Here is a 15,944-nt window from a genome sequence, read left to right on the forward strand (position 1 = left end):
AACTTAGACTCAAACTTTTGAAGTCAAAATTTCATTCTTTGTGTACTTACTATTCATTCCCTACCAAAATGGACCTTATGAGTAGGAGAAATAAGAGCATACTTTTCTACACATGAAGCTGTGAGGAATGTTCATTTATGGGTTTCTAATTATTCATAGACAGTTCACCTGCCCCTTCCTTCTCTATGGCCCTCGGCTGTTAACGTGAAGCAGAGAGAATGTCCAGCAGACTTTCCTCCCTTGGTCTGAAAAGGTTCTCCTTCCATTAAACAGTGAGACTTTGAGAGTAGAGTAGAGTAATTCAGTAAGAGTCAGAGAGTAGAGGCAGCCTAAGGAAATTGCAAACTGCAAACTTGACACAGTTAAATAGGGGGGAAAAAAGGAACTAAAATATCAGAAATATATTTTTTTTCTGGCAGGCTTTCAGCTCTAAAATGGGGCTAATTCTACCTTTTGAAAGAAGATAATTTCCATGTTTCTTTTTTCAAGAACACATAATTGAAGTTATTTTCCCTCTGAGAGAAGGAACCTCTTGTACATCATTACAAATGGACAAGAAAAATGAGCAGCTCTGGTACCAGAGTGATAGAGTATTCATTATCATGTAATGTCTCTGAATATCTTGGCTGCCTTTTCCCAGTATTTTATCTGTCTGGGTGGTGCTTATCTAGTGAGGTTCAGATTTGAAGTAAGTTCAAGTTATCTAGCACTATGTAACTAGGAAATCAACAGCAAGTAACTTATGGGAGAAATGACCCACGCTGAGGTCAATGTCAAAGTAACTCAAGATATATTGGGTAGCCATTTTGTTAAATGGATTCTTACCACATGTATTAAAATGGTAAGATTGCTGGTAATAAAGATTCAAGGCAGGAGGAGGTGTTGTTTACTGTTTGCACCTTAGTCCATGTTTCCTTTTCTCTTTAGGTGGGATGGTGGAATTCTTCTCCCTCCACCCGAAGAGAGGTGGTGGTAGGATAGTGTGGTTAACTTTTGCACATTCTTGATTTCATGCCCCATGTGTAGTGAAAGTTCAGTAGGCTGTAGAAACCCTGTGACCTGCCGGCTGCTTACTCAGATTCAGAAGGCTGAATGAAGTTCTACATTGTTTCAGGGAATGCTGACAAGTGATTCAAGTCCTCCTATAAGTGGAAATCTCTGTAATAATGAGGTTTCCACTTACTCATTGTGTCTGTTTTCATAGGCTATAAAGTATCCGTAAATATCTGTGATTTCTCTATAAATATCTATAATGATATGTCCCCTGCATATTATGAGCATGAAAATACGATAGAGTAGAATCAAAGGAATCTTTGAAAACTTCATTTTACAAATAAACATCAGGGAATAAAAATGATTCTATCAAAATTATGGGACAAGTTAAAGGCAGAGCTGAGATTAGAGAGATAAATAGATCTTCTCTACTACTGGGTTCCTATGTAAGAATACCATGAAGTGTTACATAAATATGACAAATATTGTTATTTGTGTTATTCTTGATCTGGTGGTTTTCTTGCTCACCAACAATTCTGCCCACGTGTACTTTCTTGGCAGAAACAGTTCCCATCTTTGCACAGCCTCACTCCTAACTTTTACCAGGGACCTAGATCCAAAGTTGGTTGCAGTATCCATATGAAGCCGACCCTGGAATGATAATCACCTGAGCCCCTAGCATGAAGAGAACATGGCAGAGAAGAAACATTTACAGATACTTGAGTGTTCATTTTTTGATTCCTGACACTTTTGTGTCAGTAAAAAATAGATATTGTGTGTTCTTTTTGTTTGTTTTTTGCTGCTGGATTTTTTTATTATATGTTTTTAATATCTGAGAAAAAAGTCTTTATTATATAAAAATCAAAATATAGAAAAACATAAGTAGAATATAAACCACTGCCCTATCACCCTCAGCCATTGACCTTTAGATCATCTTCGTCTCCAGTCTCCCTTCTGTGTGACAGTTTGAGACAGGTCAGCCTGGTCAGTAGGCAGGGTAAGCGCCTTCCTTCTTGTGCCTCCTCTGGTTACATCTAACTACAACAGGGAATGGAAAATGTAGTCTAGCTGCGTGCTCAGAAAATGAGCAAACAGATTTTGGTGAGCAGTTAGAAGTCTCTGCCTCACTTAGTAAATATCAGAATCCTTTTTAAGCATATTTGCCATTAAATTACTTAGAAATAACATGATCTCTGATTGCATTTTTCTAAGGCATCATTGACTTTGGTGTTTGAGATGTTTGCCAAGATGCATATTTCAAAAGCATGACTTTAATAAAGGTGGTCCTCATTTTCAAATTCCCTAATGATTCTCTGTTACCTAAAACAAAGTCTTGACATTGACCACAGCCCATTTCTCTAGCTTCATCCTAGCTCTGTGCCTCTTCTATTTCTTAACATTTTTGCTAATATTAGTGTTCTTTTAAACATACTGTTCTTGAAATATCTTTACTTCTTTTTCTTTTCTGTTCCCTTCCTCTTTTCCTCTCTATCTTCATTTCTTTCTTTGTAACATCTGTTAAAATCAATTTACCCTTCAAGATCAAACTAAGAGGGCATCTCCCATCTTAGAACACTGAATTCATACAATTTTTATAATTATCTATTTTCACGTCTCTTTCTTCTGAAACTGTGAATTGTCAGAGCCGGGAATCCTGAATAATTCGACTTTAACATGATACTGCTTGACACACAGCAATTTCTTAAGAAAGATATGTTAGGAGAATTTTAGAATCCTCTGAAATCTATATCTCAAAAACTCATCTGCAAGTCATGTATTTTGCCTTTTCTAGGACCTTCAGGTATTTCAAAGAACACACATATTAGTGATTAATATTGCTACTTATAAGAATGTCTTTTTCTTAGAAGAGGCTAGAGGTTTTGTTTATATTTGATTCAAAACACTTTTGCTTCACTATTTAACAGTAAACCTCCACTCTGAAAATATCTTTGCTTATATAATAGAGTCAGTAGATAAAAATCCGAGTTAATACAGAATAATAGAGCTAGAAGGGCATGGAGATGAGGCTATGGGAATCCTGAGAGGCACTGCAGTGTAGCAGAAACACACCCAACTCAGCACACCGGTTTCAGTCAGGGCTCTGCCACATTTTAGGAGTGGTGTTTCACGCAGGGTTCCTCACTTATCTCCCTGAGCCCAAGTTCCTTCACCCATAAAATAGAACTATAGGTCACATGCAACTATTGAGATTGCATGTATGCGAAGGTGGACACCTTGAAAGGAGTCATAGAAATACAAGGAATTATTATGATGCCACAATGAATATACTGCTGATACGATTTGCCTTTGAACTTTTGAAGAATGAAAAACAAAATAATGCAACCCATCTCCTTACTGCTCCTCTCCACCCCCACCCCAACTCCCCCCACCTCCTGCCGCACATATTTTCAGTTATGTTCTATTACCCGGTTGCAATGCTAGAGAATTAATGACACAGTTATTAACTTTTTAAAGGATGTGTCAAGTCCTAAGAACTACTGAGCGAGAGATATTAAAAGGGGTCTCTTTATCCCAGTGAGAAAAGCACTAAACTACTACTGATGGAACTAGAATCCCGAGAAAATCTTGGGCTATATCTTTTTCGGTGTAAGAGACAACTGAAAACTTAAGGTTTTACCAATATGTATTCCAATACAATATGTATGAACGTTAAGTATTATACACTGAGGTGTGTGTGTGGTCAGGGGTGGCACGGATTCTGTAGCAAAACAAGGTTCAGAAACACTGGAAGAGATGGTCTCTTGGTATCTTTGCACATAAGAAATACCAGGAATCCAAGATCAGCATTATGAGATTAGAATCTAAAAGAAAAGAATCTTTCCAAATGTATTATTTCTGAAACAGTATTGCAAGCAAATAGGGAGGAGTCTTTGAAGAATAAAATGAATGATACATTTTTCTTAAAATCTGTGAATTACTGACAAAGTGAGTACTCTGAAATCAGAGCTCTACGTGAAGTATAAGTGTTAGAGTAGAATCTGAATTCCTGGCTTACATTTATCAAAGACAGACTTAGCCTTCTTGCTGCATTTATTTAGGTTAAAAGAGAAGCAGATGTTAGGCCTAAACAATGATAAAATGTTCATCCCTTGAGGATCCACCTAAAACCTAGAAACAGATTTTTTTAAAGTAGGTGTTAATTTAAATTAACAAAGCCAGCACCATTGATATTATAGATAATATTTCATATTTTTCTAGTAATTTCTCCATGAGAAGCAATGCTTGGTTGTAAAAAAATTCATAGAATTGAGAGTCAAGTGACATCACATTTGGGGCTCAAATTCTCTCATTATTGCAAGTCTGGAAAACAAAATGTAGATCATTTCTCATCCTTCTTCATCTGAACTGAGGTAATCTCCCTCAGAGGCCGGTTGGGGCATCCAAAGAGTCCCTTTGTTGCCATGGTTTGAAAGTAGCTGTAAGGTGACATTAGCAAGCCCATTTCACCTAAGGACATCAAGTTTGCATCTTACTTAAATCTCTGTCTCCGACGATAATGCCACTGTCACATAGTATATCCCTTCACTTATCTCATAGTATATCGCAAATATATTGTGATCAACCCGCCATCTCACTATGGTCTCACAGTGCTCCCATCCACCTTCCACTGCAGAGAGAACTTCTAAATCTCATTAGCTTCCTTACCTGCTGAGAACTCCTACTGCAGTTTCTATTGCCTGGATGCTGCTTCCTGAGGGTCTTTGAATATGTCTCCAGTGGCGTATGAAATTCTTGAAATTGAACTAAATTTTATGTGCATCTTTATGGATATCATTCTCTGCCAAAAGGGAGTTTAGCTAATCCGATTTTCAGAGTCATCAGTGGGCTCTCACAGGACCACAGCCCTGGCCCCTAAAGAAGCTTTAAGCACCTCAGCATGGCATCACTGACTCTTTCTCTCTCTTCCACTTCAGGTCTTAAACACTGAACCATTCACAGTTTTCTCCACTCACACCAAACTGCCTCCTACCTCTTGTGTCTGACCTTTTGCTCCTCAGAGTTCCCCACTTGATTCAGGTTAGAAGCCTGCCCCAGGGGTGCATTAGTATCCAGCATATCTGTTTCATTTGATTGATCTCATTAAAAATATTATGTTTCATAGATTGCAAAAGTACAGTTATGTACTATAAAATAAAGAAACACAAACTTAAAAAGTGAGAGCCCCCCAGAATTCCAACTCCAGAGATAATCCCTTTTACACTTGAACATATGTCTTTTCAAGCTTTTTTTTTCCCTATGTATAGATCTTCAGATAATTAAACTGTACTTACTGTATAAAAATGAGACTATCATTTAGATATTCTATTACTGGATCCATTCATGCGGATCCAGTGGCGAGGTCATCTTTTCATACATGTACATACTGATTTACAGTGTATTATTTTCATATGCTATTATACATATCTATCATTCTCTATATAGATGATCTCTTAGCAATGGATGGATAATTACATTATTCTTCATTCTCTCAAATATAGTTCCTGTGGCCAGCCTTGGTCATATAATTTTATGTTCTTATATGACTATTTCTGCAAAATTTTCTTAGAAATGGGTAGTATGTGTGCAATTTTAAGTTTAATAGCATTAACAATTCATTCCTCCAATATTCATATCTACACTTACTCTTCCCAATATAGTGCTTTTTTATAGTTGATTATTTATGGATGTTTCTCACCCCCACCAGACACCCATTCTGTCAATGGCAAAGACTGTGTAATATATCTTTATGTTCCTCTTTGATGCTTGTGAAAGGTATGCAAAACAGACACTATAAGAAGAAGTGAATAAACTAATAAGCAAAAGAATAAACAAATGATTTGACAGCATCTTTAACCCTTATAGAAACTCTATAGGGCAAGCACTATTTGCAGTTTAGAAGAGTTTAACATTTGAAGTTTAACACTTAATGGTCAATGAATAAATGAGTAAGTCCAAGATGGGCTCTTGCCCTGACTTTATTATAGCCCTGCCCTGATTTTCAATGCCATTATTTCACAATGAGTAGATTGAAGTAATGATTCTTCAGATCCCAAAAGGCAGCTCTATGTTTCTGTCTCTGTAACCTGCTACATGTCATAGTTTATTCACTGATTTGAATCTCCAATCCAAATTGTTTAACAGTGAAATAAAATCCCAGGGGTAAAGTTAGTGACCAATATGAAAAGTTCTTGACTTTCAATCTTCTGCACATCTGTACTCCAACTTTCTATACATTTTCAAAAACCTAAAAGTAGAAGATAATTACAGAGAAATGGCCAAATAGGTACTTGTTAATTTTACATATATTTAGCAGTCATTCTATGCCTTAGATATAACAAAAATAGCTAATATCCATCTTGAAGGTATTAAAATAAATGCTGGTAGTAAGATATTTGTACAGGGATTTGTACTTGATTGAGTTTTCACTTCCAAGAACTCATTTGGTACAGTGAAGACAACTGACAAATGAATATGCAAGTTTTGTTGAACTAATTCTTGTAAAACTGTTTATTAAAGCAGAAACTCTTGGTCGACAATTTTAAGAATGCGTAAATGTCAAGGAAGACCCTCCCCAGTCTATCTCTGCCTATTAGCTATGGTGGACATCATTTTAATTTCTTAGCTTTTTATAACACTCTCTATTTTCAACATTTTGATTTGAAGATGTTGGGGTGTGGTATTGGAAATGGTCAAAGTTATAATATAGGCAAAGGAAAATATAATAATAAATCACCTTTTATTTATACAACACAAAGCTATTTTACAATTTACATCTGGCATCTGTTTTTTGGTTTTTTGTTTATTTGTTTTGTTTGTTTTTGTTTTCCCTCTCTCTACTTAAGTTTGATTCTTGGTTGGTTACCTTAAATGATCTCACCTGGCACGTGATCCCTTTACATTGCTGTAATTCTGCCTCACCCATTGATTTAAAAGTCAACCTAGTGTCAATTCTACTGATTTATTTTCTCTATTTGATATCTGGCTGGTTGCAGTGCTAGTGGGGAAAACATTACTCAACCTCCTTGACTGGAACACAAGGCCCTTCACTTTCTGGACTCCTATGTCCAATACGATGTGTTACATCCTCTTTCTCAATTGTTATACATGGTCCAGAAATACACAACTGCCATGAGCTCCTTATGCCACCTGAATGTGAGAAAAATCAGCCTATATGTTTCTTCCCCTTTAGCTGAGAAAGTCCTATTCTGTATCACTGCCTATTCTCTGGAATTCTTCCTCTCATGCTATGTAAGAGGTCCAATTTGTACCCTGGTTTTGCACTTTCTATAGCTGCTTTATCTTTAATTATTAATGTGCCTTTATTTCTCATTTGACTATAAGTTCCATAAGAGGGAGGCTCAATTTATTCATCTTTTTAGTAAATATGCAACTGGTATATAGTGACTCCTACAACTGTTGAATGAAGTAGAGTCCTACTATTGTAAACAAAGATTTCTAAAGCCTGATAGGTGACTCCTGTAGATAAGGCAAATGAATAAAGTGCTCTGTCCATGGTCAGATACTGAAGAACTGATAAACTCGATTCTTAAACCCAGGTGTCCTGTAGTTATGTCCAATGCCTTTTCCTCCACAATGCACACTACCTGATTGTCTTTGTTGATGTCTAGATTGCATTTAAAGGACTGTTTTCTTCTTTGCAGGGCGGACAAACAGGGTCAAAGGGGCTTCCAGCTATTGCCCCCTCATTCCGCCCTGAAGATGAGTTAGAGCACCTGACCAAGAAGATGCTTTATGACATGGAAAATCCACCTGCTGATGAATACTTTGGTGAGTGGGTTCTAGAGATGACTTCTGAAGTAAATATTCTGTTCTGTTTTCCTTAATTAGTAATTAGGAGTATTATCAGCTTTACTGGTAAAAGATTTGCATCTGGATGCACTGGAGTTGGTATGTGCACAAAATTGAGTGTTCTGGAAATTGCTTTATGAGAGACTGCCATAAGTATGATATCTGTTTAGCTTATATTAAAATCTCAGGGGCATTGCAGAGTTTCTTGAGACACAAATTTGATTTAAACTTATTCATTGATGATTTATTAGCTTCTTATTAGGCAAAAATGGGACTTCTGTTTGTGTTCAGGCCTAAATATTAATATACAAAATGTAGAATTGGATAATGTCTAAACTTTCAATCCTTTCCCTATTCAAGTTTAGGGAAAGACATTGTTTCCTTTGTATTTTTTTTAATTTCTCCCTCTCCAAAACTGTGAATAATTATGAACAATTAATCCATTTAGTCCATTAGTATAATGTGAATTTATTAATTATTTGCTAACTGTGATGCGTTATGGATATATAACTTGTCCTCAAGAAAGTTGTAATTATTCAGAAGAGATAAGAAAAACACACAATTACTAGTCTAGATAAAAAGTTATAAGAGGCATAAGATAGACTTGCTTAGGTCAAATGTTTTCAAATTTAAAAGCTTCATTAATCTGGAAGGAACATCAGGAATGCTTTATAGAAGAATTAGTGGCACTTGAGTCTAGACTCTTTAAAGCAGAACCTCTCAAGTTTTTTTGTTATGAAAGACTCCTCCACAATCTGTTGGAGACCAGTATTTTTATAGAATACAGTAAAAATTAATTACTAGGTAAATTAAATAAAAAGAATACAAAATGGAAGATCAAGTTTTATCATTATTAGATTTAACAAGAATAAATTACTCTATTAAATTGCTATAGTATTTTCTATATACTAGCTTTGTATTTCTGTTCTTCTCTCATCACAAGGTGATACACATTGGACCACATTCTGAGTAGTGCTGTTTTAAGGACATGCAAAGAAAGGATATTACATTTGGGGAGCATTGGGAGCAAAGGCACAGAGGTAGAAAATTGCACAGCACTTTTTCTTCAAATATTTCCTATTTTCATGTGTTCCCACTTGCTTCCTATTTGGGAATATGTAGTGACAGATAAACTGAGGGCACTGGTTCAAAGCCATGCCATAGATGGACCGGGTTAGGATATTGCAAACATGGCATTTATTTGCATGCAGGAGGCCGTGTAGCTAAGCTAAAAGAGCACAATAGTGAGAATAAAGTATTTGGATTCTGGTCCCTCTGCCCCTTGCTAGTTAATCAATATTAGCAAGTTCCCCATCTCCCTGAGCCCCATTTCCCACTTCAGTAAATCAAAGGTATAGAACAAATGTTTTCTAGAATTTATTTCAGCACTAATAAGATCATATAGAAACAGCATCAATCCAAAGAAATGTAACAAAGTAAAAGCTAAACATAAATTGATAGAAATTAGCACGAGTGCATGGAGAATAGTAAAAAAAAAGTGTACTCTTATATTAAAAAATACAAAAAGCATATCATGTTCTTGTCAGTGTCATGGGTGAAGGGTTTATATTGGAGTCTAAGATTCAGAAAAAGCAGGTTAAAAGTGAACAACAAGTTATCTGTATTAAAGTATATTAAAAATGAAAAGTTAACATACCAAGTACATATATTTTAAATATTATAGCAAAAAAAATTATATGACAATAAAGAAAATTGTTTAATGAACATTTATATATTAAGCACTCTGGGAAACAGACATAAATTAAATACTACCTTTACCTTCAAGAATTGTCCTAGTTCTACAACTTGCTAGCTTAGACAGTGGAATGAATCCCTTACTCTCTCTAAATCCTTGTTTTTGTTTAGCTTTATTTATAATATGAAAATAATTGCTAGCTTATACTGTTAATATGAAAATTGAATGAAATATTTATAGAAAACACTTAGCCAAGCTCTTGGCATGTAGAATATGCTCAATAATCAAAGTCATCCCATACTTTATTTTAAAAAAAGATATACCCATCAAAATTTTATTAATAATGCCTAACTTCAGTTTAAGTTTCTACCAAAATAGATCATAGGTCACTAATTGGTTAATAATCATTGCCAAATAAGGGTTACAAACCATAACAAAGAATATAGAATAATGATTAACTATAAAGTGTTTACAATATGGTAACACTATTTTATGCACTTTACAGGAATTAACTCATTTCATTCTTACAGAAAAAAAAATATAATTATGGGAAGTAAATGCTATTATTATTTCCCAATTAGGAAACTGAGGCACGGAAATGTCAAGTAATCTACCTGTTACAGACAGCTAATAAATTGCAGGACTGAACTAGAATTCAGACTCCAGGTCTATACATATTTTTTCTTCTAAAAGCTATATCTCAAGCTTTATTGAGGTATATAAAAAACTGCGCACAATTAATGTGTATGATTTGGTGGGTTTGTATGTGTGTGTGTGTGTACACACGTGCGCACACGCACACACACACTTGTATCACTACCTCCACAGTCTGGTATTTCCAAAAGTTTAAGTTGGATATTTAGAAAGATTTTATGGAGAAAATCAGCTTTGAACACATGGAAAATAAGTAAAGGGTATTCTCTTCTAAGTAAATAGAATGAACAGAATATGAGTTGAGGCTGAGATTATTCAAATAAACTTTACTTTATGTGGAAAACATCCACCAAGTGGCTATTATGTGCAGGCTACTCTGTTAGGGGCTGGAGACAGGCAAATATAGGTTTTACCTTTAAAGGTGCTTACAGTCTAATAGGGTATATGTACAGAGTTATGGTGTTTAATTATAATACAAAACAGAAAGTGATAAGTGACTTAAAGTTCAGCCAAAGTTCTTTGAGAATTCAGAAAAAGAAACAAGGACATCCCAAGGCAAGAATAAAAAGGTGTTGCTGGAGTAGTTACCCTTTGAGTTAAGTCTTTAAAATTATGTTAATGGAGATTAGAAAGTAAGACAACAGTAGAAAAATGATTTCCTTTCTGATGAGGGAATTTTAACATATAATGAATGCAATCATTGGAGTGAAGCACCCATGTGGGAAGGAAAAAATATTGGGAAGTAAGGTTAGAAAGTAAGTTGGGACTCATGTGGAGAAGACTTTTAATGCCAGACTAAAGGCTGGTAACTTTATCTTACATAATGAGCTTTGGCAGTTTGAGATCAAATGCTATGGGAACTTTTCCATCAATAATGGTTAAGAATGTGGTCTCTAAAGATAAAATGCCGTGGTTCGAAGGTCAGCTCCACCTCTTACTGGCTAGGTAAAAGCAGGAAGTAAAGAACGAGTTAACAGAACTATCACTTACTGTTCTACTCTAAACATTAAAAATTCTCCAAGCACATTCTCCAGCCTGGCACTATGCTGGACAGGAGAGAGGCAGACATGTAAGAACTATCAGTGCACATATCAGCACTGTGTTGGGTCTGCCGGAGGCCTATGTGAGAGTAGAAGACAGAATCCATAAGTCTGCTTGGAGAGAGGGAAGAAGGGCTACATATCAGGATGTTTGTAATTGGAAGGCCTGAAAAGAGAGATGAATGAGAACCTTCTCTTGTTTTCTAACAGAATTTTATCCTAGTTCCATCCTGGGTTGGAAATAACATTGCCGAGCACCACTCTAAAAGAGCTTTACTCTCTTGCATTATCAACCCAGCACCGCCCCAACCCCATCATCTACTCTCTTTTTCCACCAGTTCACCAATTTAATGATGGAATTTTTATTGGCACTACAGCTGATTTGCTGAAAGTCATTAAGTGTTTTCTTTCAAAAATCTCCTACTAGGTTACAAGCTGCACTAGGGGGTGAAAGGGAACAAAATCTAAATAAACAGAGTAGTTTTCCCCTGTGGTCATATTGCTTTTTTTCATTCCTTAAATGAAATGATTCATGAATATATTTTCGGTTTTTTGTTTGTTTTCTTCACTTTTAACAGCTTTTTTTTTTGAATAATTAAAGAATTGTAATTATGGTATGCTTAAAAGTATTGGGAGGAATATCAAAAATCCTTTTACAAATGAGTTAAGTACAAAGAAGATACCTTTACAATGGAGAGGTCTGGAGGAAACCTTCTTAATTCAAATGATGAAATTTAGTGTCACCAATAATGGGACAAATCGACATATGCCAGCTGATATGATACAGCAGGAAGTATACAACATACCTGTGTAATACTCTGGTTAAAATATTTAACTGGAATCCAACCATTAGGACATAGATAAATCCAGATGATGTGACATTTTTTAAGACAACTGTCCTAAATTCTTCAAAAAAGTAAATGTTAGAAGATACAATTCTAAATTAAAGGAATTAAAGTATCATGCCATTCAAATGCCAGGTATGAGTCTTGATTGTATTCTAGATAAATGTATATATATGTATGTGTGTATATATATATATATACACACATACATATATATACATATGTATATAAAGAATTTGGATCAAGGTTAGAGAAATTTGAATATGAACTATATATTATTAATACATCAGTGTTAATTTCTTAACTATGATAATAATATTATGGTTATATAGGAAAATATCCTTATTTTTAGGAGCAATATGTTGAAGTTTTTAGGGTGAAGTATTCTGATGTCTGAAACTTAACTTTGAAACAGTCTAGTAGGTGATAGATAGATAGACAGACAGACAGACAGATAGACAGACATGGATATTGTGGAGAGGCCTGAATGACTTTGGATTAAAACAGCTAAAAATGCTGTCACTACACAGCTACACATGATACCCTTTTTTCCCAAAAAGTATTGAAGCCTGTCACAAATGAACTATCTTAGACCCCTCTCTTTGGTAGTAGAAACAAAGAGAGTCACATTTCTATTCCTTTTCAACTTGACAGTTTTAATGACTATAGTAGATCTTTAAATGTTCCCTTTCTTGTGTATGTTTTCTTATTCTCTACAGGACATATACCCTTTCTCTTGTTGGTACAACAACTATTATGATGGTGATAATAAACACTGATATTTACCTAAAGCTCTATAAGTTAAAAAAGCCTATTCACAGCTGTGGTCTGACCGACAGATCTAGTGGTGATGTCTTCATTTTTTATGTGAGGTAACAGAGATCCAAAGAAGCTCACTGAATTGTCATGATCACATAGCTAATAAGTTTCAGGATTTGGACTTATTTTTCTGATCTTAAGTCCATTCTGATTTATGACCATTACAGAAAGGCACATGTTGTTCCCAAAGCTTGTCAATAGTTGGCTATCCCTGTCTCATGTCATCCTTTCTCTCCTGAAGTCATGATCAAGTGAGAGACCACCTGTACCCAGGGCCATGAGTTTTGTAGCCCGGACTTCAGTATCACTGACATTATTTTTAACTCGCAATATAACTCCTGAATTAACTGATGGGACACTAAGCATGGACTTTTCAGCCTTGGTCCAGATGTATACTTTTTGAAGAAAGATAGCATGCCTAATACCGCCCTATCAACCATGTTAGCTGACTGTACCCCTGCCGTTGATCTTAGGGAAAGGCAAATCACTGATAACTACAGCTCATTTTGTTTTCTCAAGTCAGCTCTTCATAAAATATTACAAGCAGAAACCTTTAACTGTGTATCATCTGGGTATTTTTTTAAATAATTTCTTCTGTAAAGGTACTAGTTTTAGTGTTTCCACACTCTCCCTCTTCTTTTTAAAAAATTGTGCCTTGCATTTGTAATATTAGGTAAATTCCACAAAGAACAAAGAATAATACAGCAGTCGGGTAAGTCCATATATTTGAAGGGAAGATAAAGTCCCTCATTCTGTGAACATTTTCTATGTACTTGGGCTTCAGTTGGGGCTCTAGCAGTTTCACAAGTATCTTCCCATTGGCAATGAGGTCCTTGAATGGGTCTTGAAACACTAGCCTGTAGAAAGAAAGGAAACCCATAAGGGTAGAAAGGTAGGAGAAAATTCTCATCTAATTCAGTTAGCCAGGCAGCAGGTCTTTAACCCAAATCATTTGCAGTAATGTTGCATGCCTTAGATAAAGATCTTGCACAGTGGAGCAACCTGTTTCTCTGGGCAACTAGAAAATTATGTTTACATTAGAGGATACTCTCAGTTCCAGGGATAGATAATAGAAAGAACAAGGGATGGTGAACTATAAATTATTCTCAAACTAAGGCAAATTTGGAAACATAAAATAGGAGAGAATTTTTAAGTTACCTATTAAAATGAATTTGGGAAGAAATGTATCAGATATTGCTAGAAAATTGAGAAGCCAGCATTGGAGCTTATATTTTGACATTTTTGAGGGAGAATGTAAAGGAGAGTTGAGTTTTTCTCTAGATATCTCTGATACACCTTGCATTTATCCAAGAGTTTTCCATGTTGATTGGTACACCAAGGGCCTCTTATTTTTTTACTTTTGTACATTTTGAAAGAGAAAGAGCATGTTTGTATGTGAGGGATTCTACATGTCTATGTCTGTGATCATGGCATGATTCTCTCCAAACTAATGGTGTTCTGGCTGTGTAGACCCCTAAGACCGAAGACAACACTATTGAAATACAGTATCTCTGGAAATGAATACTGTAATATATCTGAGGATGGACTGTAGATATCTACAAGCTTATTTTTAAGCACAAAGCTATAATTATCTTGGCATTGTTTACATGTTGTTGTCTTATTTTTTCTTTAAAAAAAAACTGAAGTGTGGGAGTCTTAAAATTGTTTAGTGAGCTATTTGAAGAATCCTTATGCCTTCAGGAAGCACTAGGTAAATTCTCTTCACAGAACTTGTCAATAATCTAAGAATTTTTTTATTTGTTTCTCTCTGAGTATTGTTAGTAAGGTATACTGAGAAAATTTGCATGAATTGAGAAGTTTGTTCTAGGGAAATTAGGATCACTGCCTCAAAGGACAGCTGGACAGTAGAAGTTAGGAGACAGCAGGGACCTGGTAGGCCTTAAGAGGAGACAGGCAGGGATGGGCATGTGCTGTGATTACGTTATTGATCAAACCAACTCACCATATTTGGTACTATGTATCTTCTTAATTGAGAGCAAAATGTTTCCTGAATATAAGGAAAGTGCCACAAACATCAGGAATGATAGCCCATTTCTTTTCTATACTAATAAGACCACTCAATAAGCAAGCATATCTAGAGGACATGGACTAAGATGCTCAGGGACCTGGAAACCACTATTTCAGGTATAGTTGAAGGTATGGAAAAAGAAAACCTGGAACCCTGATTGCTATTGGAGGACCGCCATGTAGAAAAGGAATGAATTGTGCTTCCAAAATTAGCAACTAAGGCAAGTGAGGGGACAAAGGCAAGTGAGTGGGACAAAGTCCCACTCAGTATAATGAATTAACTTATTTTAACAGACAGAAGCAAATTCTTAGAAAAACATAGACCAAAGCCCAATAACCCCTTGTTGGGGAAGCAGGGATCTCATGGACTCAAGCATCTCATGGACTGCCCATCTGTGATATGCAGTGACTTAGGCATCTAAACTTACCTGGGAACCATTGAATGTCTGTCATTAAATTTCCAGTTCTATCCCAAGATTATCACTGTTATTACCTGATTATAACTAACATTGCTATAATAATTTATAAATCACTTTCGTACTTGCTGTATCATTTGAGCTAGACAGCAGCCCTGCAAAACAGGCCGTATGTTTATTTACATTTGGTATATGAAGACACAGAAGATTTGAGGGACTCCCACCCTCCGGGGCCACTGCTGCCACCCAAAAGACATGGATTCCCTAAGCAGCAGAATTGTACCAGGGGCCAGGCCTACTGAGTCTAGATCCTGTTCTCTTTCCACCCATCATATTCTCTTAGCACCATGATTTTGAATTGATCATGGACTATAAGACAGATCAGTTAACATGCTCTGTGCTATAGCTTTTTTTATCAATACAAGAAACAATGTGATTGCTTTGAGAAATGCTTCGAAGGTCTCAACTGAGAGGTGCTAAGTAATTTATATTTCATTATTTTTATTATTTTGTGTTAAGAAAATGGTTTCCAGAGTGATCCTGTCAATCACAAACTGCCAAATGACTCCGGGTAGGCAGCTGCCTCTAGTACACATGGAACCTGAGACCTTAAGGATCTTTTTTCACAGAAAAATTACCTAAT

At 35.7% G+C, this 15,944-nt stretch overlaps 1 protein-coding gene across 17 annotated transcripts in view; it reads left to right on the plus strand.

The window, feature by feature from the left end:
- LOC107505903 (LIM domain containing preferred translocation partner in lipoma) overlaps positions 1-15,944 on the plus strand; it is a 607,668-nt gene that overhangs the window by 443,727 nt on the left and 147,997 nt on the right. For all 17 annotated transcript variants that reach the window (XM_016136314.2, XM_036219277.1, XM_036219274.1 and 14 more), the window contains one exon: positions 7,656-7,782. In XM_016136314.2, coding sequence (XP_015991800.2) covers positions 7,656-7,782 — 127 coding nt within the window. The remainder of the gene's footprint in view (positions 1-7,655; positions 7,783-15,944) is intronic.

The sequence above is a fragment of the Rousettus aegyptiacus genome, unplaced genomic scaffold (genome assembly GCF_014176215.1).
Source record: "Rousettus aegyptiacus isolate mRouAeg1 unplaced genomic scaffold, mRouAeg1.p scaffold_m13_p_4, whole genome shotgun sequence".
Lineage (NCBI taxonomy): Eukaryota > Metazoa > Chordata > Mammalia > Chiroptera > Pteropodidae > Rousettus > Rousettus aegyptiacus.